Source organism: Pelophylax lessonae (assembly GCF_965119305.1).
Source record: "Pelophylax lessonae genome assembly, chromosome: 11".
Taxonomy (NCBI): Eukaryota; Metazoa; Chordata; class Amphibia; order Anura; family Ranidae; genus Pelophylax; species Pelophylax lessonae.
The window spans coordinates 16,529,458-16,556,031 of NC_138778.1; the positions used below are offsets into that span (position 1 = coordinate 16,529,458).

The 26,574-nt window shown below is 45.7% G+C and overlaps 1 protein-coding gene across 1 annotated transcript in view; it reads right to left on the reverse strand.

Annotated features, from left to right (window-relative positions):
- Window positions 1–2,410: 2,410 nt before the first annotated feature.
- Window positions 2,411–26,574, reverse strand: part of NPLOC4 (NPL4 homolog, ubiquitin recognition factor) — a 45,193-nt gene continuing 21,029 nt past the window's right edge. The window contains exons 9-17 of the mRNA XM_082272603.1: window positions 23,459–23,545; window positions 21,744–21,815; window positions 21,532–21,658; window positions 19,720–19,880; window positions 17,392–17,463; window positions 17,035–17,130; window positions 13,683–13,799; window positions 7,069–7,171; window positions 2,411–3,170 (exon numbers count right to left, since the gene is read on the reverse strand). Coding sequence (XP_082128729.1) covers window positions 3,010–3,170; window positions 7,069–7,171; window positions 13,683–13,799; window positions 17,035–17,130; window positions 17,392–17,463; window positions 19,720–19,880; window positions 21,532–21,658; window positions 21,744–21,815; window positions 23,459–23,545 — 996 coding nt within the window. The 3' untranslated portion in view covers window positions 2,411–3,009. The remainder of the gene's footprint in view (window positions 3,171–7,068; window positions 7,172–13,682; window positions 13,800–17,034; window positions 17,131–17,391; window positions 17,464–19,719; window positions 19,881–21,531; window positions 21,659–21,743; window positions 21,816–23,458; window positions 23,546–26,574) is intronic.

Below are 26,574 nucleotides of genomic sequence, written 5' to 3' on the forward strand. Positions count from 1 at the left end.
AGCCATTCATATATGTGCGACTTAAAGTCGCAGCAACATCAAGGTAGTTCATGTACTACTTGGGTCTGACTTTCATGAAACTTGAGGGCCACAGACTTCAATGTTAACCCTCAAAAGTTGCATGAAAGTCGTACCTGAATGTTATACAATGTAACAATGGGCCGACTTTGCAGAGGTACAAGTCACATTAGAGTCGTGCCCATCCAAAGTTGCATTAAAGTTGCACCAAAGTTGCACAACGCATGACTTTGGAGTCGTACAAGTGTGAATGGAGCCTTAGAGTTGTTATTTATAAAAGGGCAAGTTTACAGCAATTTTTTTTTTCTATAAAAGGTGAACAATGTACACACCCTCCCCATCTCCCTGGTTCCTGCTGTACTTACCTCCGTGCATGCTGAGCTGTCAATGCCACAGGTCCTAGGACTTGAAATCCCTGCTCTGCTCCCTCTTCTATGTGCATCACTTCCGGGATGGATCAAAAAGCTTCCGATTGGTCAAGGGCGGCTCAGAAAAGAACAGAGATTTGAAATCCCCAAACTGCTACAGGGGCTGTGTGGGCACTGACAGCTCCAGTTGTTCAGGAACTACAACTCCCATCATGCCTAGTCAGGTCTATGAATGTCAGAGTTTTACAATGCCTCATTGGATGTGTAGTTCCGCAACAGCTGGAGGGCCGTAGTTTGGAGATCTCCGCTTTAAGGCCCCTTTCACACAGGGGAGTCCGTCAGCAGACCCCGCTTTTCTCAGCGGGGGAATGATCCGCCGGTCCCCCACTGAGCAGGGGGATGGCAGCTCTGTCTCCGTGCTGTGTGTGGAGACAGAGCCGTCAGGTCCCACTCTTCTCTATGGGGGGAATCGGATGAGAACGGACCGCCTGTCCGTTCTCATCCGATCCGCTGGACGGATGGAAAATCGGGTTTCCATCCGTCCAGATTTGACGGATCGGATGTCAGTGGACATGTCTCCACTGACATCCGATGCCCCATAGAGATACATGGGACATCCGTTCAGATCCGCCTGAAAAACAGACCGGCGGATCTGAACGGTCCGCCTGTGTGAAAGGGGCCTAAGGGTTTGATTTACTAAAACTGGAGAGTGCAAACTCTGGTGCAGCTGTGCATGGTAGCCAATCAGCTTCTAACTTCAGCTTGTTCAATTAAGCTTTGACAATAAAACCTGGAAGCTGATTGGTTTCTATGAAGAGCTGCACCAGATTTTGCACTCTCCAGTTTTAGTAAGGCTCCTTTTCACACACTCCGTCCCTTGGACGGAGTCCGTTTTTCTCAGCGGGGGATCGAGCCGCCGATCCCCCGCTGAGCAGGAGGATGACAGCTGTGTCTCAGTGCTGTGTGCGGAGACACAGCTGTCAGTTCCCCATGCATCTCTATGGGGGAAATCGGATGGGAACGGACCGTCGGATCGTCCGATCCGATCCGCTGGACGGATGGAAAATAGGGTTTCCATCCGTCCAGATTTGACGGATCGGATGTCAGCGGACATGTCTCCGCTGCCATCCGATGCCCCATAGGAATGCATGGGGGGGACCGTTCAGATCCGCCAAAAAAACGGACAGGCGGATCTGAACGGTCCGCCTGTGTGAAAGGGGCCTAAATCAACCACATTGTATCAAAAGGTTTAAAATTTAGGAAAAATGTAAAGACAAAGATCTGTGCAGTCAGGACTAGAAAGCAAAGAGAATTGCTGGCATTACTCGCCCAACAATTCGTCACTTCAGCCTTGCTTTACTGCAGAGCTGCAGTGACATTTCAGAATGATCACAGTGAGTAGGTGCAGCAGGGCCGAGGTCTTTCCACCAGACACAAGAATTATTATTATTATTTTTTTAACATTTTCTTTACTTTAGCAAGATGATAGAGCGAAGGCGGCAGTAAATTTGGAATTCATTTTCATGAATGGTCTGCAACATTGTCTCGTTTGTATTGGCCCTTTAAAATGACTCACAAAAACTAGAAGGGGGGGGGGGGGTGTTTAAATATTAAAAATATGCTACAAGAATTCTCAAACCAATTTTCTTCACCCAAAATAAGCTAACTGGTGCCAATGGGGATAACAGACAGTTCCCCTTTCAGGCAAATTGTACGTGTTCTGAAATGAACCCTAAACAGCAATGCTTCAGTACAATGACAGCCTGCAAACTTCAATACCACCCAGCAACCAATTCAACTTCCACCTGCAGAAATTTGGCCAGTGACAAATAAATTCTGATTGGTTGCTAAAGGTTACAACGCTTTGTCATTGCTCTTGTGCAGGTGCAGGCTTGTTGACCTTCTCTTTTTTTAGGGGGAGGGGAAGTTAGAAACAAACTCAAGCAACTTTTACTTCCTCTGATCTACAAACTATATATGTTTTTTTTTTTTTTTTAAGTACCAATCACGTATCCAATCCAGAACTTAAACATGACGTTCCTCTTTAATATTGTTTGCGGTGAGAGTTTTCAGAAGAAAGTAATACTTGCAGGGCATATTAAACGGTGGCCGCAACCAAACATTTTACTGAAGCCATTTTTTTTTTTTTTATGTACCAGATATGGCGATAGGTTACTGTGCGGTGCAGGATGAGGCAACGTTGGATTTTGGCTTCATCTTCAGCAGAATCTAGGTAACACATTGCTCTGGATGCTTTAATTGGTGGGTAGGAAAAGAAGGACAGGAATGTGTTACAATGCTATGCCCGGTGGTCGATGTCAGAGATGAAGGCGGTTCGATAAGCGAAGGTTGGAAAGAAGACATTTCATTTGCCGCCTCCCTCCCACCCGCTACGGGCTTGCCTCATGGCCGGGCAGGCGGGCGAGTAAGCTTTGGTTCTCTACAAACTACCCTCGGCTTCCCCTGTAAGAGTGGACACGCTTCAAAGGCTCCTCCGTCAAACAGCCCTATAGGCAACGCAGTCGAGAGTGGGGGCTCGCTGGAAATGTACTTGCAAAAAAAAGGACGGCTCCTTGGAGGAGGTCCATCTGGCCCAGCCCCCCTGTGGTTAGCGCTCTTGTAATTAGGTTCGGGGAAGCTGGCACATCTCGCAATGATCTGTGCCGGCTTGGTTCATAAAGGTGCAGTGCAGACAGGACCACATGGAGGAGGAAGAGGCGGCGTGTGCTGATCCCCCAGTAGCCCCGAAATCGTGAAGCTCTGATGGCTGTACTCCAACTGTGCCTGAGGGGGGAGAAAAGACAGTTAGATGAGAGTGGATAAAAAAAAAAAAAACACAACAAAGAAATATAACGAACTTCAGCTCCTTTCACATGGTCTGCCTCCGTCGGCGGACTCCATGCTGCTCAACTGGGATCGATACACTGATCCCCGGCTGAGTAGGCAGGCGACAGCTCCGTATCCGCTCTGTGTGCGGAGAGGGAGGTGTCAGTGTCCTGCTGCTCTTTATGGGGGAATCGGATGAGAGCGGACCGCCTGTCCGCTCTCATCCGATCCCATCCGATCCCCTGGACGGATGGAAAATAGGGTTTCCATCCGTCCGGATTTCACAGACAGGATCAGATGCGGATGGCAGCGGTTGTGTCAGCGGACAGGTCTCTGCTGGCATCCGCTGCCCCATAGGGATGCATGGAGCATCCGATCAGATCCACCTAAAAAACTGACAGGCGGATCTGATCGGATCGTTCATGTGAAAGAGGGCTTAGTAAAACCAGGAATCAGGCCCAGCTTTGATGTTGCTTTGGGGTGGACTTCTCGGTGCTCTGCTTTGGACAGAGGCCGCAACGCGCCAGCAATGTGATCAGAGTCTCACAACAGGAACCCCGGATAGGAATCTATCACTTATTTTTTGACTTGCCTGCTGGGCTGGCAGATGCCAGAATACCTGCAAGTGGTTGTAAAGGCAAAAGGTTTTTTATCTTAATGTGTTCTTCTGTGTGTAGCAGCCCCCCTAATACTTAACTGAGCCCCCTCTTTATGCAGTGATGTACACGAGTGCCTTGGCCATTTGGGACTCTCCCTCCTGATTGGCAGAGACACAAACATTGGCTCCCACTGCTGTCAAAGTCAGTTAGCCAATCAGGAGAGAGAGAGAGGGGGGCGGGGCTGAACTATGGCTCCGTGTCTGTGCAATTGGCTCCCACTGCTGTCAATCAAAGTCAGTGAACCAATGAGGAGACAGGCTGGGCCGCGGCTCCATGTCTGAATGGACACATGGAGCTGCAGTTCGGCTGGGGTGACCCCATAGCAAGCTGCTTGCTGTGGGGGCACTCGACACGAGGGAGGGGCCAGGAGAACCAAAAAGGGGCCCGGGAAGAGGAGGATCTGGGCTGTTCTGTGCAAAACCAACTTCAATAGAGCAGGTAGGTATAACAAATTTGTTATTTTTAAATTAAGAAAAAAAAAAAAAGACTTTAGTTTTAGTTGAACCTGATTGGATGCAACCAATGTTCAGTGGAAAATTTTCCAACAGGGTCTCTCCAGAACAGGGCCACCCACTGTGCAAATGTCAGTTGGTTGTGCAAATTTCGGCTTCAGGTTCACCTGGTTGAAATTTGCTCAGTGTATGGGACAGGAATGGGGGGCGGATAAATAGATAGATATCAATGGAGCCAGGTGCAGTGACATCACCACACTGGTAGTCCAATGATCACTTCCTCCAGCTCCATATCAGAAGTCCACACCTCCGTACGGATATGGTGCTGGAGGGATAGTCTGCAGGAGCCTGTGCATTGCACCCATGATTTCCTCCACATAGTCGTTGACATGGATATGCGATTTTACTCTTCATGTTTGTGAGTATGTTTTTGGCTTTTTAATACACTCTTTAAAGGTGTCGAAAGGTAATGCCTCCATTTTTGTATACTTTCATTGCACCCATGATGTTCTGGCTGCAGTGGTCCAGCTCGGACCAACTATATACAGCATATACTATACCTGTCTGATGCCCCTGGAAGCTGGAAATCACTGAAGCAGACACCATTACTACACCGATCTCCACTAGATTCCGGGTCCTGTGCTGAGTAGCTGCCCTGCTGCATTCTGAACACATTTCCTTAACCACTTGCCTACAGATCACTTTTACCCTCTTCCTGCCCAGGCCAATTTTCAGCTTTCAGCGCTGTGACACTTTGAATGACAATTGCGTGGTCATGCTACACTGTACCCATATGAGATTTTTATCATTTTTTTCACACAAATAGAGCTTTCTTTCTGTGGTATTTAAATCACCTCTGGGTTTTTTATTTCTTACCAAAAAAAAAAAAAAAAACAGAAAAAAGAAAATTTTGAAAAAAAAAAAAGTTTTTCTTATTTTCTGTGAGTAAAGTTTAAAAAATAAATCATTTTTCTCCTTCACTGATGTGCGCTGATGAGGCGGCACTGATGAGGAGGTACTAATATGCCGCACTGATAGGTGGCATTGATGAGCACTGATAGGTGGCACTGATGGACACTGATGGGTGGCACCATCAGTGCCCACAATCAGTGCCCATAGTGCTGCCAGTCAGTGCCTAGATGAGGCGGCACTGATGAGGAGGTACTAATATGCCGCACTGATGGGCACTGATAGGTGGCATTGATGAGCACTGATAGGTGGCACTGATGGACACTGATGGGTGGCACCATCAGTGCCCACAATCAGTGCCCATAGTGCTGCCAGTCAGTGCCTAGATGAGCAGGCACTGATGGGCACTGACTGGCAGCACTATGGGCACTGATTGTGGGCACTGATGGCGGGCACTGTGGGCACTGATGGTGGGCAGTAACTGGCACTTTATTTACATTTGTGTAATCAGGGCACGGATGATCAGTGCTCTGATTACTTGTACTTGTCTCCCCTATGAGTAGGAGCCGCTGATCGGCTCTCCTCACCACACAACAGTGTGAGCCGAGGAGAGCCGAATAACGGCACTTCCTCATTTACATGTGACTGGCTGTGATTGGACACAGCCGATCACATGGGTAAAGAGTCATGTCATTGACTCTTTACCGAGAACGAGGTCGCACCGTGTTCTGGCTGTTCTGGTGCGGCGTCATAAGACGGCATCCCAGAACAATAGCAAGTGGTTAATCAATGCAGTGGAGAGGCTGGGTGGTGATGTCATGCTCTCCACCTCATCCAATCAGGGAAAGCATTTGCATTCATTCACAAGGCACAAAAGCATTCTCTGTTTGCCGTTCATCTGCGCTCAGAGTGCAGCAGGACAGTCGCTTGACGCGGGACCCAAAAGCTATCGGAGATCACTGTAGTAGCAGTGTTTACTTCAGTGATTTCCAGAGGCATCAGCCAGGTACGGTATATACATAGTCGGTCCAAGCTGGATCAATGTAACTATATAATAATATCCAGACCTGGAATTCACCTTTAACCACTTCTGGACCGGAAGGATTTGCCCCCTTAATGGCCATATTTTGCGATTCGGCACTGCGTTACTTTAACGGACAATTGCGCGGTCGTGCGACACTGTACCCAAATAAAATTGATGTCCTTTTTTTTTCACATAAATAGAGCTTTCTTTTGGTGGTATTTGATCACCTGTGCGATTTTTATTTTTTGCACTATAAACAAAAAAAAGAGCGACAATTCTGAAAAAAATATATAATATTTTTCACATTCTGCTATTTGACATCAACATTTTTTAACATTTTAGGCCAATTTGTATTCTGCTACATTTTTTTTTTTTTTTTTTTTTTTACCAAAAATATCGCAATAAGCGTATTTTGACTGGTTTGCGCAAAAGTTATCGCGTTTACAAACTAGGGGAAAGATTTATGTCATTTTTATTTTTTTACTAGTAATGGCGGCGATCTGCCATTTTTTGAGGGACTGCGACATTGCGGCGGACAGATCGGACCCCTAACTGACATTTTTGACACTTTTGGGGGGACCAAAAAAAAGGACATCAATTTTATGTACAGCGTCGTACAACCGCGCAATTGTCCGTTAAAGTAACGCAGTGCCGAATCACAAAATATGGCCTGGTCATTACAGGGGAAAACCTTCCGGTCCAGAAGTGGTTAAAGATGTCAAATTCCTTCATCTGAAAGCAAAGGTGGACAATAAAAGGTTAAATGATCACGACTTCTCCCTCTACAGGTCAGGTGATGGAATGACACTTACTGCACAGCTGCTCGATGGTCGCCCATTGCTCCGACTTCTTCCATGTCTGTGCCAGCTCCTCGTTCCTGGTCCTCACCGCCTCCAGCAGCAGACTAATACTGTCCTGAAAGAGAGATCCACAAAGTTCAACCATCAGAAGGACCATCAGAAGGACCATCACAGGGACCATCAGAAAGACCATCAGAAGGACCATCAGAAGGACCATCACAGGGACCATCAGAAAGACCATCAGAAGGACCATCAGATGGACCATCACAAGGACCATCACAAGGACCATCACAAGGACCATCACAAAGACCATCACAAAGACCCTCACAAGGACCATCAGACTACAAACTTCCAAGCCTTGGGGTGTAACTAAAGGTGAAACTTTTTTTTTGTCCCCCCTGTTTTGGATGGAGTGAAGATGGATTAGACCCCCTGTCGGGTTTGTATTGTTAAATGTGCCCCCATAAGGGAGATTCACCCCCTCTATTTGTCCTGTTTACCGTTACCATGGAGAGTGAAAGTAATTACCAAATTTGGTGTTGTCACCAGAACAGGAATAGAGAGGAAATCTTCCAATGGTGACAGCCAGGGATGCCATCACTTTGGAGGGATTACCTCTCACTTCCTGTTGTGGTCATGGGACAGGAAGTGAATGGAAATCTCCCCAACGGGACAGAAACCGTAACATAAAACTGTGATAATGGGTTTTAACCTTTCCATACTCCTTCAGAAACTAAGAATAAAAGTTCTGGCTCCGCTTTACAGCCCAACTCTGGGCACAACAAAAAAGAACACCCTTGCAGTGCCCCCCTGTGAACAAACGTCCGACACAGATCAGCCGCTGGGACCTGCTACAAAGTTACAATGTACAGTCTTGATCACTGGGGCTTCAGCAGACTGATGATATAATCTCAGCCTAGGTAATGTCACCTGAAGCTCCAGGATACATTATTGATGGTAGGAGGTGAAGCTTGATGAAGAATGCTGTATGGAGTGATGTCATGCAGAATGTAAAGTTACTGACAGGTCCACTTTAACATTTCCCCGGAGTTCCTCCTCAGGTCCTATGAAAGTCGGGGGAAGGGCGTTGTGTCCCGATCACCAGGCAGACAAGGACATCCCAGCTGCTGAGCACATGGCAGTCAGTGAGTGCGCTCATTTCCTGGTGACCCCCGCCTGCCAAGGCCAGGAACTGACTGACACAGCCGGGTGGCTGCAGCTGCATCTCAGAACTGCTGGTGAGGTGCTATCTGTGCAGAGGGAAGAATGTTGGCGCACACTGTTCTGGGGGGGAGGGGGGGAGGAGGTCACACATAGACCAGAAAGCGGCCCTGAAAAGGGTCTTATTAGAGGAAACCGGCAGAAGGAAAAGCAGAGACAGAACAGACAGACAGGAGGAAAACTCCTCAACTCCTCCCCCTGATAGAGCCGTCTACATGGGAACATTCCTGACAGCGTACAGAGAATAATCAAAGCAGAACTCCGGCCCTCCCTTCCGTCTTACACAGGGGGATATAATCATCATGTATGAATACATAAGGGGGGATATGATCCCCATGTATAAATACATAAGGGGGGGATATGATCACCATGTATAAATACATAAGGGGGGGATATGATCACAATGTATAAATACATAAGGGGGGGATATGATCGCCATGTATAAATACATGAAGGGGGATATGATCTCCATGTATAAATACATAAGGGGGGATAAGATCGCCATGTATAAATACATAAGGGGGGAGATGATCGCCATGTATAAATACATAAGGGGGGGTATAATCACCATGTATAAATACATAAGGGGGGGGATATAATCTCCATGTATAAATACATAAGGGGGGATATGATCACCATGTATAAATACATAAGGGGGGATATGATCACCATGTATAAATACATAAGGGGGGATATGATCACCATGTATAAATACATAAGGGGGGGGATATAATCTCCATGTATAAATACATAAGGGGGGATATGATCACCATGTATAAATACATAAGGGGGGGGATATAATCACCATGTATAAATACATAAGGGGGGATATGATCACCATGTATAAATACATGAGGGGGGGATATGATCGCCATGTATAAATACATAAGGGGGGGGGATATGATCACCATGTATAAATACATAAGGGGGGATATGATCACCATGTATAAATACATGAGGGGGGGATATGATCGCCATGTATAAATACATGAGGGGGGGGGATATGATCGCCATGTATAAATACATAAGGGGGGGGGATATGATCGCCATGTATAAATACATAAGGGGGGGGATATGATCACCATGTATAAATACATAAGGGGGGGATATAATCACCATGTATAAATACATAAGGGGGATATGATCACCATGTATAAATACATGAGGGGGGGATATGATCGCCATGTATAAATACATAAGGGGGGGATATAATCACCATGTATAAATACATAAGGGGGGGATATGATCACCATGTATAAATACATAAGGGGGGATATGATCACCATGTATAAATACATAAGGAGGGATATGATCCCCATGTATAAATACATAAGGGGGGGATATGATCACAATGTATAAATACATAAGGGGGGATATGATCCCATGTATAAATACATAAGGGGGGGATATGATCACCATGTATAAATACATAAGGGGGGATATGATCCCCATGTATAAATACATAAGGGGGGATATGATCCCCATGTATAAATACATAAGGGGGGATATGATCCCCATGTATAAATACATAAGGGGGATATGATCACAATGTATAAATACATGAAGGGGGATATGATCACCATGTATAAATACATAAGGGGGGGATATAATCACCATGTATAAATACATAAGGGGGGGGATATAATCACCATGTATAAATACATAAGGGGGGGGGGATATGATCGCCATGTATAAATACATAAGGGGGGGGGGGATATAATCACCATGTATAAATACATAAGGGGGGGATATGATCGCCATGTATAAATACATGAAGGGGGATATGATCACCATGTATAAATACATAAGGGGGGATATGATCACCATGTATAAATACATAAGGGGGGATAAGATCGCCATGTATAAATACATAAGGGGGGAGATGATCGCCATGTATAAATACATAAGGGGTCCATAGAGTGAACTTGGTGTTGAGTTATTCACTTTCAGGTCATCACAGAGGACAAGGGGGCACTCTTTAAGTCTAGAGGAAAAAAGATTTAACCTCCATATGCGGAAAGGCTTCTTCAGAGTAAGAGCATTAAAATCGTGGAACAGACACCCCCAGGAGGAAGTTCTAGCTAAGAGTAACCATTTTCCCAGAAGGAGTTCTTTGATGATTCTAGTTCCCCCTCCTTATCTTCCTCCCCCTCCCTCCTCATTATTCTGCAATGGGGAAAGGAGTTTAGTAGGGGATTCCGGCTGTGGGTTCTGACACTCTTTGCATCTGGCAGTTTGCCATCAGCCTAGAGACCTTCCCCATGGCCTCAGCGATGGAAGCCAAAAATTCCTCTCCAGCTTTTTAGTGGGGTTAAGACAGGACTCCGAGGAATGGAGATAAGGGTCCAAGGAGCCTTAAACAACGTGTGTTGGCTTGCCTCCCCAGTCCCATTACCCTTGCTCCTGACTTCCACCATCTGGGTGAAAGGACCCCTTGAGGGGAGGAGCAGATGGGGTGCAGCTGAGAGAGGTGTCTCACAAGTGAAGGCTGCTGTAATGCTTGAACTGAACTCAGAAGTGGAGCAGGATTTGCTTCCTTAACACCCTGCTAGATGTATGTGCCTGCAGCGAAAGGAGGTCGGGGGGATGGGGGGATGGGGGGGGGGCGGTGCCTCTACAGGCAGGACTGAGCACACAGTGAGGGATACAGCCCACCCCAGTCTCTCCAAGGGTTGCTGCAACAGATTTTCCTAGTATCAGCAGGTGTTGACACCCTGCTCCTGGGCCTGGAGAATCCCGACACCGACCCCTCTGTGCACAAACACAGGAGCCCTGGCATCCAAGGACTATCCAACTATTAGGGGGACCCCCATATTTGAGAAGGGGCTCAGCTCCTGGCTCACCCCTACACAGCTCTGGGCGCTCCTTTCCCAGAAGGGCATAGAGGAGGTCTTCAGAGACAGGGCTCCATAAGATGGGTGAACCACAGCCCTGGACCTGCATAGCACCCTGTGACTAACTGCACCTTGCTGGATTGCTGTGCCAAGGGTGAGTGCCTAACACAGTGTCCAGTGCCCATCTTTTTAGTAACCTTACAGGCCGGCCTCATGTTTTCCTTGTAGTGGGACCCAGGTATGATCCCGGAGGTAAAATCAAAATCCACAAAGAATCTGTGCTACTAAAGTGATGACCATAAAAAGTGCATAAATGAATAAACCGTAATAAGTGGATCAGCAGCTAGCACAGGTCAATAGAAAAAAAAAACAAATGTGATACAATCATGTAGATAAAATAACTGTGATACCTAATAAAATAAAGCATAATTAACAATAATTCTGATCATGAATAAAAATAGTGTCCAAGTCCAAACAAAAAAGGAAAATCAACTCCAGTGATGAGCAAGAGGAAACTTTGGAAGAGGAACCACAAGTCCCAGCATATACAGAGATCCAAACTCCCCGAATTTCTAACAGCACCAATATGTGAGATAAGACAAATTGGCCTCTTACCAGATGGGTATGGCTTCCAAATTATTGGATAAGCCACTAAGCGCTTTTAAAGGCAAGTAGCCTCCATAAGATGAAAATCATCCAGGCGTAATATTCAATATGGAAATCCATGATTTATGTGCTCCATATGCCATAAAGATAAATAAAGGAAATGCAGAATGTGCACTTAACCCCACTCTCCAATACCCAAGGGTAACCTTTAAACTAGAGATCGACCGATTATCGGCAAAGCTGATATATCGAGGGCCGGTATGCACTTTGCCTGATATATCGGAATCGGCCTTTTGATTTAACGATATTTCGGGAAAGTGCTGTACCGGTGTGATGGCTGCAGCTAGAGGTATCACCCCAGTACCGGCGTCCATAGCCGACGGTCGGCTGTCATTCCAAGGAGAGGGAGGGGACGTCCCCCCCTCCCTTCCCGCCGCCTTCCGCGGCTCGTCCGGGTCTCCTGTCCCAACGGGAGACCTGGGCATCCTACCTTCACCGCCGCCGTCTGACCGGGTCTCCATCTGCACCGCTGGCCGTCTGACTGGGTCTCCATTTCTTTTAATTCGGTGCCGCCGAGTACCCGGAAGTGATGTCGTGACATGTCACTTCCAGGTACTGGCGGCGCCGAATTCAAAAACGTACAGCATTCAAAACAGCCAAACTTGGCGTTTTGAATGCTTTTAAGTGCAGAGGAGGGGGTTTGGGGTCTTTTAGACCCCCAGATCTCTCCATCACAGTACCTGTAGACGATTCTGATGTCTCTTTCTGGCACATCGCTTGTGGAATTTGGGAAGTATATCAAATGATTCTTCAGAATTTCCAACGGAGCGATGTGCCAGAAAGAGACCTCCGAATCGTCGCTGTCGCCACTTTCCGTACCAGATGACGAATTTTCCCACGAATGGCTATCACTCAGTTCTTCAAGTAACTCAGTTTCGCTGTCGCTGTTTTCCAGTTCATCTAAAAGCGCTTTTGCACAAAAGGGACGCTTTTTGGACGCCATGGTCCTTCTTAATTGAACTGGAAAAGTGCAGGCAGGGCACTGGAAAAGTCACCAGGTGAAATCCTGTGGTGAGATGGGATGATACAGTGTAATCCGTTAGGATAACAGCTTTGGATCATGCCATTGGGTTTATTTACATTTTTGAAATTGCCACCGGTTCCACCCCCTGCAGACCGGAAGACAGGTGCCGGCATCGGCCGAGCACATATCGGGAGGGCAGCGGGAGGATGGCAGGGGGATCGCAGGGGAAGGTGAGTTTTAAAGTATAAAACAACAGATTTCCATGCAAAACAATGTACCGCTTTTAGCACAGAAATCCTGACATAATCAGACCACCAGGGAGCTTAATAGCACTGAGTAACATTGGGAGGTGAAACCTCTGTATGAATCAACCTCGTGTAATTGCATATCGGAGCGGGCGATTGTACCCACGTATTGGGCCCACCTTGCGTTTTCACGGCATAGGATAGTTGAATGTAAAGAAAAACATTGAGGCAGGGAGTTTATACCTCTCTTGTAATTCCAGGAAGGAGCATAGCCTACCATTAGTGAAGATACGGTGTAGTTGGTTGATCCCATACGGGGACCATCTCACATCCCCATCCATCCTATCCAACTCCGGGTAGTACGCATTGTTCCAGATTGGACTAAATCTAGTAAAACCCATAATTCTATTTTAAAGTTTAATGGTTTTGAGGTAAGGCGCTAGGCTGGTGTGCCCTCCCATTTGTGTTTTCCTCTATGATTGGAGGAGCCTGTGTCCTGTACTGTACATCATTAGACCTTACTTATTCCCCCATCACAAGTCGCAAAATCCTCTCTGCCTAGAGCTCCAGTCTAAATGTTCAGTTATATTCCATCTTTTACATATCTGATGAATCGTTTATATGGTTTAATGCAAAGTTCATGGCTATCAGGTCCATTGCTCTACCACAGTTCCACTATGAGGAAGCCACACTTACCTGTAGAGGCATCACCTCATTGGTGACCAAGAAGAGTAGTAGGTGGAAATCTGAGATGATATCCAGGAAAACGGAGGATGGATTCTGGGACAGGTAATTGGCCAGGCTGTGAAAGTCCTGCAATAGACCCAGAAAAAAAAAAAATTAATGGTGACAAAGCTATAGTGCCATTATTAACCGCTTCCGGACCGCCCACCGCTGATTTACTGCGGCAGGGAGGCCCTCCTGCATGAAACAACATAGACCTACGTCGGTCGCGCGCGCGCCGACAGCGGAGCGCTCCCGCCCCCACACATGATACAGCATTATGATATAACTGGTGTGGTGGTGATCAGGGAGACTGACTGGTGACAGTATGAAAAAAAAAATGTAATTTAATAATTTGTAATTTTGTTTTTAATCACACTGTGATCAGAGCAATATAATGTTACTATAGTAACATTGTACTACTCTGGGAAAGTGATCAGATTTAATTTTTTTTAGTGTATTTCAATGCTATAAGCAAGCATTTTACTGAATGAAACTGATTTATTTAGTTTCTTTTGTTTAGCTGTGATTGGCCAGAGCTAATCACATGGTACAGATGGGGCTGTGATTGGCTCTGTCTGTACCATGGGATCACACTGACCAATCACAGCTAGCAATATAATTGTACATGATGGATGGCATGAAAGTAAGCCATCCATTGGTTTACAACTGTCGTGATCTGCTGTGATTGGTCACATGGCACTGTCAGCGAGTCGGTTAACTGATCAGCCATCGGCTGTGTCCAGCAACATGCTGCGCTGTAAGGCAGGATCCGGGAGGACATCATAGGACGTCCACGCAAATCGACGAGAGGCCCGCCCAGCCATCATTTTGTTATAGTCTGGAAGGGAACTGGTTAAAGCCCATCTCCCCCCCCAACCAGTCAAAAATGTGTCCAATTACCTAAAGGTAGTGGCCAATGCTCTACCAATCAATTCCTGTGTCTTCCACTGTATAATAAAGGTTTTTCAGGCCTCATGCATACAGGCGTATGAATTTATGCTGTCAGAAGTTGTGTGTAAACTCATTCTATTGGCTAGAATTTTCATGTATTTTAGCCATTCAAATAAATTTATTTACGCTTTCACACGGTCCGCTCCCTAGGCGGATCCGTGCTGCTCATCGGGGATCGATCCGCCAATCCCCACTGAGCTGGCGGATGACCGCTCCGTCTCCGCTTGCAGTGCGGAGAGGGAGGTGTCACAGCTCCCGCTGCCCTCTATGGGGGATCGGAGGAGAGTGGACCGACTGTCTGCTCTCATCCGATCCCTGAATGGATGGAAAAATAGGGTTTCCATCCGTCCAGATTTCGCGGACAGGATCGGATACGGATGGCAGCGAGTGTCAGCGGAGGTGTCTGCGCTGACATCCGCTGCCCCATAGAGCTGCATGGAGGATCCGATCAGATCCGCCTAAAAAACTGACAGGCGGATCTGATCGGATCGCCCGTGTGAAAGAGCCCTCAGTGTGTTTATATGCGTTTAGAGGTACGTTTGCGCAGAAAAAAACAAAATCAGGAAAAGCCAGGAATGTGTGCCTAGGCCAATTTTTTTACGCTGCGCATAAAAGCTCGCTAAAATGCCTGCTTGTCCACGGGCACATAAGCCAACGTGGTTGCATTCAGAGGCATAGAAAAAAAAAAAAAAACTGACAGCGGCGGTTTTTGTGTCCGTGTGCATGAGGCCTAACAAAAGCTTACCCTGTGCTGGCAGCTATTGTGGTAGGGACCAGTGATAAATTGCAGAAGTTTTTACCAGTCACTATCCGGTCCCCTCATAGTGTATATATATATATATATATATATATATATATATATATATATATATATATATATATACACACACATATACACACGCTGTAACTTTCCTACAGACTAATATACACTGATTTGGGAAAGTTATAGAGTGTATATATATATATATATATATATATATATATATATATATATATATATATATAAAAAAATGTATTCATCCTGATGCACTCATTTCTTGAGACCCTAAAATGCCAGGACAGTACAAATATCCCCCAAATTACCCATTTTTGGAAAGAAGACAATCCAAGGTATTTGGAATAGAGAGTTTTTTGAATTTGTAATAATTTTTGGAAAAAAAAAGAAAAAAAGAAAATAAATAAATATATATATATTTTTTTTTTTTCATACTGTCACCAGTGCAGTGCAGTACAGTGTCATCCTATAACTGGTGTGGCAGTGATCAGGGACACTGACTGGTGAAAGTAGAAAAAAATAAATAAAATGATTTTATTACATTTGTTTTTTTTTTTTTTTTGTTTTTTTACATACATTTTCCTAACACACTGTGATAACAGCAATATAATGTTACCATAGTAACATTGTACTACTCTGGGGAAGTGATCAGGTTTTTTTTTTATTTTTATTTTTTTACACATTATGATTGCTTATAGCAGTGAATAACATTGCTATAAGCAAGAATTTACTGAATGAAACATTCATTTAGCTGTGATTGGCCAAAGCTAATCACATGGTAGAGATTGGTGTTGATTGGCCCTGTCTGTACCATGTGATCACATTGACCAATCCCAGCTAGCAACAAAGTTGTACACAATGGATGGGATGAAAGGAAGCCATCCATTGTTTACAACGGTCGTGATCTGCTGTTATTGGTCACATGGTACTAGCAGCAAGCCGGTACACTGATCAGTCATCGGCTGTGCCTGGCGACAGACTGTGTTGCCCTGCTGAGTACTCGGAGGAAACCCACATAAGCACAGGGAGAACATGCAAACTCCATGCAGATAGTGTCCTGTCAGGACTTTGACCTCAGCGCTACAAAGTCAACCTTAAAGCGGAGTTCCAGCCATTTACTCACCTGTCCAACGGTCCAGCGATGCGGCCGCCGGAAGCCTCGATCCTCTCCCTCGGCGCCGGCATCACTGCTGTGGGCACCCGGCTGTTACAGTTTGCGGCTTCACAGCCGGGTACCCACTGCGCATGCGCGAGTCGCGCTGCACGCTGTGATTGGCCGGCAATCTTCTGGGACCTCTGACGTGTCCCAGAAGATTGCAGGGAGGGAGGGGGGAGAGGAGAACTTCCGCTCAGGGCGCCGCGGCGCTCCGAGTGGAAGTGGGAGCGGGTACCTGTCAAAACTAGGTACCCGCTCCCCCCCCCAAAAAATGACATGCCAAATGTGGCATGTCAGGGGGTTAGAATACCTAAAGCGGAAGTTCCACTTTTGGGTGGAACTCCGCTTTAAGGTTCGCCTTTAGGACTCAATAAATAAATCTTACTACAATCTTCTGCTACGATCCAGTTTCACAGTTCTAAACAGCGGCCATGCCTCACCTGAGTTTCACCCAAGGCGTCTCTGTTTTCGATAGGAAACAAGTTGGATGAGGTGGAAAATGTATAGACGGGATCCTTAGGGAACGTGGTGGTGATCTACAAGGCAAAATAAATCCTTTCAGGATGGACAGATCACAACCAGATATAATACTGTACATAGTCACTAATTCATTAGACTGCAGGCCAAGCTGAACAAAACAATGTAACTGTATGAGATCATTTCACACTAGAAATTTGTGTTTACAATTAGCAAAAAATGGATGGACAGAAATTCAAATGTGGTCACCAGGACAGGAAGTGATGGTGGATCTGTAGTCCCCAGACACAGCTATAGACAGAACGCAGGTGAATACTTACATCAATGATCAGATACTCTACAGGCAGAGGCCGGGCTAACTGGGTGATTTCATTACCGAACTTGTCAATGTCCTGCAAGGAAGAATTGCTGACAGTGAAACACAATACCAGGTTCCTTCAGAAATCTATGTGGCTGGGCATTTCATTCACTTCACAAATAACTTCCATTACAATCAGAATTCTAAGCTAATCTAATGAACACTTCTAGTTTAACCCCTTCAATACCGGGCACTTTTACCCCCTTCCTGCCCAGGTCAATTATCAGCTTTCAGCTCTGACAATTTGCGCGGTCAGGCAGCACCGTACCCTAATGAAAATGTTATCCTTTTTTTTCCCACACAAATACAGCTTCTTTTTGGTGGTATTTAACCACTTCAGCTCCAGAAGGTTTTACCCCCTTAATGACCAGGCCATTTTTTGCGATTCGGCACTGTTACATAGTTAGTGAGGTTGAAAAAAGACATCAGTCCATCCAGTTCAACCCATGATGTGTGTGTGTGTTTGCTGTTAACCGTACATTGTATACCCCTGTATGTTGTACATTGTATACCCCTGTATGTTGTACATTGTATACCCCTGTATGTTGTACATTGTATACCCCTGTATGTTGTACATTGTATACCCCTGTATGTTGTACATTGTATACCCCTGTATGTTGTACATTGTATACCCCTGTATGTTGTACATTGTATACCCCTGTATGTTGTACATTGTATACCCCTGTATGTTGTACATTGTATACCCCTGTATGTTGTACATTGTATACCCCTGTATGTTGTACATTGTATACCCCTGTATGTTGTACATTGTATACCCCTGTATGTTGTACATTGTATACCCCTGTATGTTGTGGTCCTTAAGGTGCCCATCTAATAGTTTTTTTAAACTATCGATGCTCCCTGCTGATACCACTGCTTGTGGAAGAGAATTCCACATCCTTACTGCTCTGACAGTAAAGAACCCCCTACGTATTTTAAGGTTAAACCGCCTTTCCTCTAGTTTTAGTGAGAGAGATCGGGGTTTTAGCTTAGCTGAAACTTCTGATCTTTCCCTGCCTGTCTGACAGAAGGACCCGCCTGCTTTGTTTACATAAGCAGGCGGGTCTTCTATCAGTTTATCTGACGATCACGGGAGGCCGGCGGCAATCCCCGCCGCTCCTCCCGCGGCCCACCTGCCACTGTGTCTAAACACAGCGGGAGCGCAGCCGAGCCACCATGCCGCAGTAATACTACGGTGGGCGATCGGCAAGAGGTTAATCATCACTCAGTCTTTTTTAATAAATAAAACGAAAAAGAAAATTGTGGGAAAAAGACAAGATTTTCTTTGTTTCTAAAATTTTGAAAATAAATAATCTGTCTTTGTAAATTTAGACCAAAATGTACTCTGCTACATTTCCTTGGTGAAAATAACCCAAATCAGTATATATTATTTAGTCTGTAGGAAAGGTATTGAGCCCACAAACTATGGTATGTATATATATATATATATATATATATATATATATCTATATCTATATCTTCATGTACTGACAGCCTATATTGTTTCTTGAGGCCCAAAAAAGCCAGGACAGTACAAATAACCCCCAAATGACCCCTTTTTGTAAAATAGACAGTTAAAGGTATTTAGTAAGAGGCAGGGCAAGTTTTTTTGAAGTCACATTTTTTGTAAAACGAGGAAATAAAAAAAGAAAAAAAAAAATTGCTGTGGCAGTGATCAAAAATACTGACTGGTCTCAATATGTACCAAAAAAACTTGTTTTAATTATTGTTTTTTTTTTTTTAATTACATTTTTTTAACACACTGTGGCCAGAGCAATTACCATAGTAACACTGTACTACTCTTAGGAAGTGATCAGTTCTTATCTTTTTATTTATTCTTAACACACAATATGACTGCTTTTATCAGTGAATTTCACTGTTATAAGCAACTATTTATACTGAATGAAATTGATAAGTTCAGTGTTTACTATTGTGGTCAGCTGTGATTGGCCCTGTCTGTACCATGTGATTACCGTGACCAATCACAGAGAACACCACAATAGTTCACAAAAGGGCATGAATCAAAGCCATTCATTATGTACAACTGTCATGCGATCTGCTGTGATTGGTCACATCTATCACATGGTGCTGGTACACTGATCAGTCATCTGCTGTATCCGGTGGACATAGCGGGTGACAGATCATGCTGCAGCGCAGCCTGTGGGGTGTGCATGAGTTGTGTTCCGGCAGGACGTCATATGACGTCCACCCAAAATGGTGAAAAAGTGTTAGATCCCCTTTACAGAAAAACAATGTTGCGATGACAGTCTCTGTAATCTGCACAACTGACCTTATAGAAGACGTCGGGAACATACTGCTCACTGCTCGACTCTTTGGCGTATCCCAGCTCCGGAGCATCTCTGCATGGCAGGAGGCACTCATCCCGTACCAGTGCCATACACTGATTGGACACCTGGTACCCCTCAAAGTGCACTTGGTTATCAGGACCACCTACCAAAAGAAACAGAGGAAGAAAGATGACTAATGTGAACATTGCAGGGTGATCACACAAAGGCCAGAACATTGTATGGTAAATGGGTAATAATGTGCAGGCCCCACAACGTATGATGGATGAATATTAATGAGAAGTTTGCCACATTTGGTGGATGTGCATGTATGGAAGGAGCGCCAGACTAAAAGATAAGAGAGTACAAAATTGTTTATTGATATTGAGCTAAAAGACAGTCAACGCGTTTCAGGGATCAAAGGAACTCCCCTTTATCAGGGCTTCAGTTAAAAAGGAGAACCTTGAGTGGACTCAAAGTAAGGCTTTCCTGTTTGAATCTGCGCACGGATTAGGATTCCTGGTCAGCAGTCAAAATAAGTCTTATTTTGACTGCTAATGCAGGCTGCTTATTTAAAAATCCCTGATGAAGGGGGAGATCCTTTTGACCCCTGAAATTCGTTGGCTGTCTTTTAACACAATATCAATAAACTAATTTGGACTCTTATCTTTTGGTCTGGAGCTCCTTCCATATACACACATTTTTTCCTGGTAGGAGTGTCCTACTCCTTTAGGGGGCAGTATAACTCAATAGTTAAGAATATCAGGAGCTGTGTCCGTCAATGAACGAAAGAGAAAGTATTTTAACCATTTGCCGACCGCCGCACGACTATTTACTGCAGCGGTCAGCCCCTCACAGGCAGAGTGACGTACTGTAGGTCTACGTCGCTAGCCTGTGAGGGTCTAAGGAGCGAGAGCGCGCCACCGGAGGCGCGCTCCCGCTCCTGAGTGGTCACGGACCCCCCCGCGCGTGTGACCGGCGGACCCGATCGTCCGCCGGTCACTCGCGATCGTCGGTGGAGAGGGAGAAAGGCAGGCGGCTAATGTAAACAAGCCGCCTGTCATTCTCCCCGCTGTATGAATGATGATCACACGGTTCTACTATGTAGAACCATTGATCACTGTTCATACATCTCAAGCCACAGCCAATCACAGTTAGAATCACGCCCCTAGGGACACACATAGCCCCTCCCTCCCAAAAAAAGTTAACCCCTTCACTGCCAGTGTAATTTTACAGTAACAATGCATATGTATAGCACTGATTACTGTAGAAATGTCACTGGTAACCCCAAAAGTTTTAAAAATGTCAGTCAAGGGTCCGATCTGTCCGCCGCAATGTCGCAGTACCGCAAAAAAAAAAAATTGCAGATCGCCGCCATTACGCGTTAAAAAACAAAAATCTTTCCCTTTGTTAGTAAATGCGATAACTTTTGCGCAAACCAATCAAAATACGCTTTTTGCGATTTTTTTTTACCAAACATATGTAGCATAAAACAAATTGGCCGAAAATGTTAAAAAAATTTAGATTTTTACATTTTTTGGGGGAATTTCATATAAAAAAAATGTGAAAAATATTGTTATTTTTGCAAAATTGATGCTCTTTTTTTGTTTATAGCGCATGATCAAAAAATCGCACAGGTGATCAAATACCACCAAAAGAAAGCTCTGTTTCTGGGAAAAAAAGGACGTCAAATTCGTTTAGGTACAGCGTCGCACGACCGCGCAATTGTCCGTTAAAGTCACGCAGTGCCGAATCGCAAAATAGGCCCTGGTCAGGAAGGGGGTAAAATCTTCCGGGGCTTAAGTGGTTAAGCTTACCTGTAGCCACTACAGTCACAAACTTAGAGCCAAAATGTCCGTCCGGTGAGAGGCGGCAAATGTTGGGGTGCTGGTTCTGGAAGAAGCCAGAGGTGATGCACTCTTCAGCGCTCAGATAATAAGCATCCTGTGAAAAGAGATTGTTTTTCATGGGAGAGGAAGAACTTTCAACAAGCTCACTGGATTAGGAATATTTTCCCATTTCTACTCACCATGTTCCTGCTGTAGCGGACCGTCCCTTTCCTGGTGTCTTCCGATACCAAGTCTGTGAATATCCAGCCAACCTGTGCAGAATGAGCAAATGGTAAGATGGGTTCACGAAGCACATTAAACTTATAGCAGAACTTTACCCATAACAACTTGATAAAAAATTATGTTCTTTAGCAAGGAACATACATTCCACATTAATAATATAATAAAATAAAAAATAATATAATAATAATTCTGCAACTAAAATCAGCTGTAAATTGCCTCCAGCATTGCTTCTGTTTCTTCTTGCTGGAGGCGGCCATTTTGCTGAAGCCCAGGTCCCCCTGAGCAGAAGTAAATCTTGAGGCTGTCAGCCGAGCAGCCTCAACAAATTCAGTACAGTGTCTAAAAACATAGAACAACTGAGCATGTGCAGAGTAAAAGGAGACCGCGTATTACCAGATTTAAACTGCTTTCCGCCCACGCCATTGTAAAACGATAGTCGGGCGCAAAAAACCCTGTTATTCTGGGAGGAGGTCATATGACGTCTTCATGAGAAGAGACCGCGTTCCGGTGTCACCCACTGTGTCCTATCCGATGGCATGCTGCCGGTACCAAGTGACCGTTGTGTCCAATCACAGCAGATCACATGACAGTTGTAAACAATGGATGGCTTCCTTTCATGCCATTCATTGTATACAATTGTGCTGCTAGCTGTGATTGGTCACAGAGTTCACATGGTACAGACAGGGCCAATCACCACCCATTTGTACCATGTTATTAGCTGTGGTCAATCAAAGCAAATCAAAATCTCAAGTAACACGCCTACATGGAGGAAACACCCCCTCTGTCCCGTGAGCTCTGCTAATGCACACTTAAGCCAGCGTTCTATCAGAAAACCCTACCCCATCAGATTTCCCTACCTACATAATTAACGGTGCAGGTTCGTCATGCACCAGCTGTAGCCGCGTCAGACATCCTGCTGCGCATGCGCAGAATAGGTAGGGAATTTTGATAACATCGTAAGGGGGTGAGGCAAAAGTCTTACTGCGCATGATCGGGCGCATGCACACCAACGGATCGGGTAGCCGCATTTCTTATAACAAACATCCATCCGATCTCCATGTCACACACTGAGCCGAGCCGACAATGGGACAATCCTATTCCCTACCCACACGTGCACGCCCACTGTCTCATTGTCAGGTCGGCGCAGTGTGGGGCATGGAGATCGGATTGTTGGGTCGCTGCAGTGTTGGTTTGGCGCAGTGTCGGGCCAGCACAGTGTGGGGCATGGAGATCGGATTGTTGGGGCGCTGCAGTGTGTTGGCTCGGCGCAGTGTCGGGCCAGCGCAGTGTGGGCCATGGAGATCGGATGGATGTTTGTTATCAGAGATCCCACTGCCTGATCCATCTATGGGCAGGCTGGTTGTACGGAAGTTGATCTCTCAATCGACTTCTGTACCACCGGCCGGTTGGAAATGTTCCACTCGATCAGTGCTGCAGGCTATAGCCAGCGGAGCTGATGAGTGTATTCTGATGGCGGGGAAGCCCCCCCCCCCCACTGTCGGAATGCAATAACTCCTCGAGAGGGATTCCCCCCATCTACCTCCAATGTATGGATCATGGGGGAATTTATTAATTTCCTGTCAATCAACCCGATTCAAAAGAAAGAATCAATCCGACTGAAAAAAAAATGAATCACGTATGGCCAAGCCTTAGAGCAGTAATCAGTCCTTGCCTTTCTTAATCCAAGTTTGGCTGCAATCTCATCCACCACTTTTGCCTTCGGATCATCCAGCAGTTCCAAGCTGTTCTGCGTTCCAATCTATGGGAGGGAAGACAACGACATAAGGAAAAGGGGGCTCATTACATGACAAATGAGAAATCTTTTGACCACTTGCTGACTGCGCACTGTAGCTTTACTGTAGGGGCTGGCTGCGCAGAATCATGTATATAGATATTGAAAATATATGTAATTTATTTAATATATTATATATATATATATATATATATATATATATGTAATATATGTCACTGTCTTTTTAAAAATGGCGCCGCCCAGCGCCGACGTGTCACCGCGCATGTGCCGCATGCCAGGGAATAGCTGAACGTGTACGGGCTTTCCCGAGCATCGGCGGCACATTTGCGGTGATGTATTGGCGCCGGACGGGCGCGATTTTTAAATCGAAGGCGCCTCACCGAAAGGTAAGGGAGACTCCTCCGCAGCCCCTGCATTTCCTCATGCAGTGCTGCGGGCATGGTACAGGACATTCTCCTGTACCATGCCCGCAGCACTGCATCTCCTGTGCCATGCCTGTACGTACTGTGCCATGCCTATACCATCACCTGTGCTATGCCTATACACTCGCCTCTACCATGACCTGTGCCATGCCTCTACCATTACCTGTGCCATGCCTCTACCATGACCTGTGCCATGCCTCTACCATGACCTGTGCCATGCCTCTACCATGACCTGTGCCATGCCTCTACCATGACCTGTGCCATGCCTCTACCATGACCTGTGCCATGCCTCTACCATGACCTGTGCCATGCCTCTACCATGACCTGTGCCATGCCTCTACCATGACCTGTGCCATGCCTCTACCATGACCTGTGCCATGCCCTTACCATGCCTCTACCATGACCTGTGCCATGCCCTTACCATGCCTATACCATGACCTGTGCCATGCCCTTACCATGCCTCTACCATGACCTGTGCCATGCCCTTACCATGCCTCTACCATGACCTGCGCCATGCCCTTACCATGCCTCTACCATGACCTGTGCCATGCCCTTACCATGCCTATACCATGACCTGCGCCATCTCCTGTACCATGCCCGCAGCCCCTGTTTTGTGTCTCGTGGTGGTCCAGTAGCTGCTGCATTTCCCACCCTAGGATTATACTCGAGTCAATAAGTTTTCCCACTTTTTTGTGGTAAAATTAGGGGCCTCGGCTTAAAACGGGTCGACTTATACTCGAGTATATACGATAAATAGATATTTGATCTGCTGCAGATTTTGTAAGTTTGCCCACTTACAAAGAAATGAGGGGGTCTATCATTTTTATCATAGGTGTATTTTAAATGCTAGAGGCAGAATATCAACCAAAAATCCAGAAAAAAAAACGATACAAATGTTATAAATTGAGTTGCAGTTCAGTGAGTTTTAGATCCCCTACCAACCAACAATAATTCTGGCTACAGTAAGGGCTCATATGGTACACAGATTACTCCTGTCAATGTAAGAAGGTGCTCCTAACGACAACTCGTTACCGGTATGTGAATAAAAGACACCCATCCACAGAATCTCTTTCTTCCATTCATACCTCATTTAGTGTATTTACACTTTTGAGTTTGCCACCGGTTCCACCAACCCTGCGTCGCAACGCTCGCAGGGAGGGAACTGGAAGGCAAGTGCTGGCAATCGGCCGTGCACAGAGCACGAACTGTCCCAAAACTGTAAAAGATTTTATTTTTAATTTAGCTGTATATTGTCAAAGAACACCATTGGAATGAATTTGAGCAGAGACTGCGAGCCAGGCCTTCTCGTCCACATCAGTGCCTGACTTCACAAAATGCGCTTCTGGAAGAATGGTCAAACATTCCCATAGACACTCCTAAACCTTGTGGACAGCCTTCCCAGAAGAGTTGAAGCTGTTATAGCTGCAAAGGGTGGGCCAACTCAATATTGAACCCTACGGACTAAGACTGGGATGCCAATAAAGTTCATGTAAAGGCAGACGTCCCAATACTTTTTATATATTTCATTTATATTTTCTTTAATTTTCAGTCATGGCTTTATTTATTTTCTATTATTTTTATTTGTATATTTTATTTTCTATTATTTTATTTTTGTATTGTTTTTAATTATAATTTTTATTTTAAATTCCTTTTTTAATTTTTTAAATATTAAAGCTGAAATCCAGGCTAGTTGCCTAAATACAAGAGTCATGTGTATTCGAACTTGAATCATGGTGTCATTTGTGTATTTCAGTGCCTCTCTGCAGAAGCATCCTGTAATAAAGACCAATCACTGCTGCTCTCTGCTCAACTCTCCGCCCCCTCCTGTAGGTTTCTGCAAGAAGCCTGTAGAGGGTGGAGCCTGCTGTGCCCCTCCCACAACTCTGCTCTCTCTCCTTGTGCAGGGTGACTGGTCAGGTGTCCGCCCACTCCTCTAGTTTCCTGTAGTGGATGGAGCCTGCTGTGCTCCTCCCACAACTCTGCTCTCTCTCCTTGCACAGGATGACTCTGGTCTGGTCTGCCCCCCTCCTGTAGTTTTCTGCAGGCAGCCTGTAGTGGGTGGAGCCTGCTGTGCCCCTCCCACAGCTCTGCTCACTCTCCTTGTGCAGGGTGACTGGTCTGGTGTCTGCCCCCTCCTTTGGTTCTCTGTAGTGGGTGGAGCCCACTATGCCCCTCCCACAGCTCTGCTCACTTTCCTTGTGCAGGGTGACTGGTCTGGTGTCGGCCCCCTCCTTTGGTTCTCTGTAGTGGGTGGAGCCCGCTGTGCCCCTCCCACAGCTCTTCTCACTCTTTGTGCAGGGTGACTGGTCTGGTCTCCACCCCTCCTGTAGTTTTCTGCAGGCAGCCTGTAGAGGGCGGACCCTGCTGTGCCCCTCTCACAGCTCTGCTCTCTCTCTACTTGTGCATGGTGACTGGTCTGATGTCCACCCCCCTCCTCTAGTTTTCTGCAGGCAACCTGTAGTGGGTGGGACCTGCTAGGCCCATCCCACAGCATGTACAGCCCAGTGAAGAAGTCGCTGCTACTTTTATATTGTATAATATATCTGGACTTATTAATGATTTTTGATGCGTCAAATGAAGATTTATATCCTTTGTGTCTATTAAAGTGGTTGT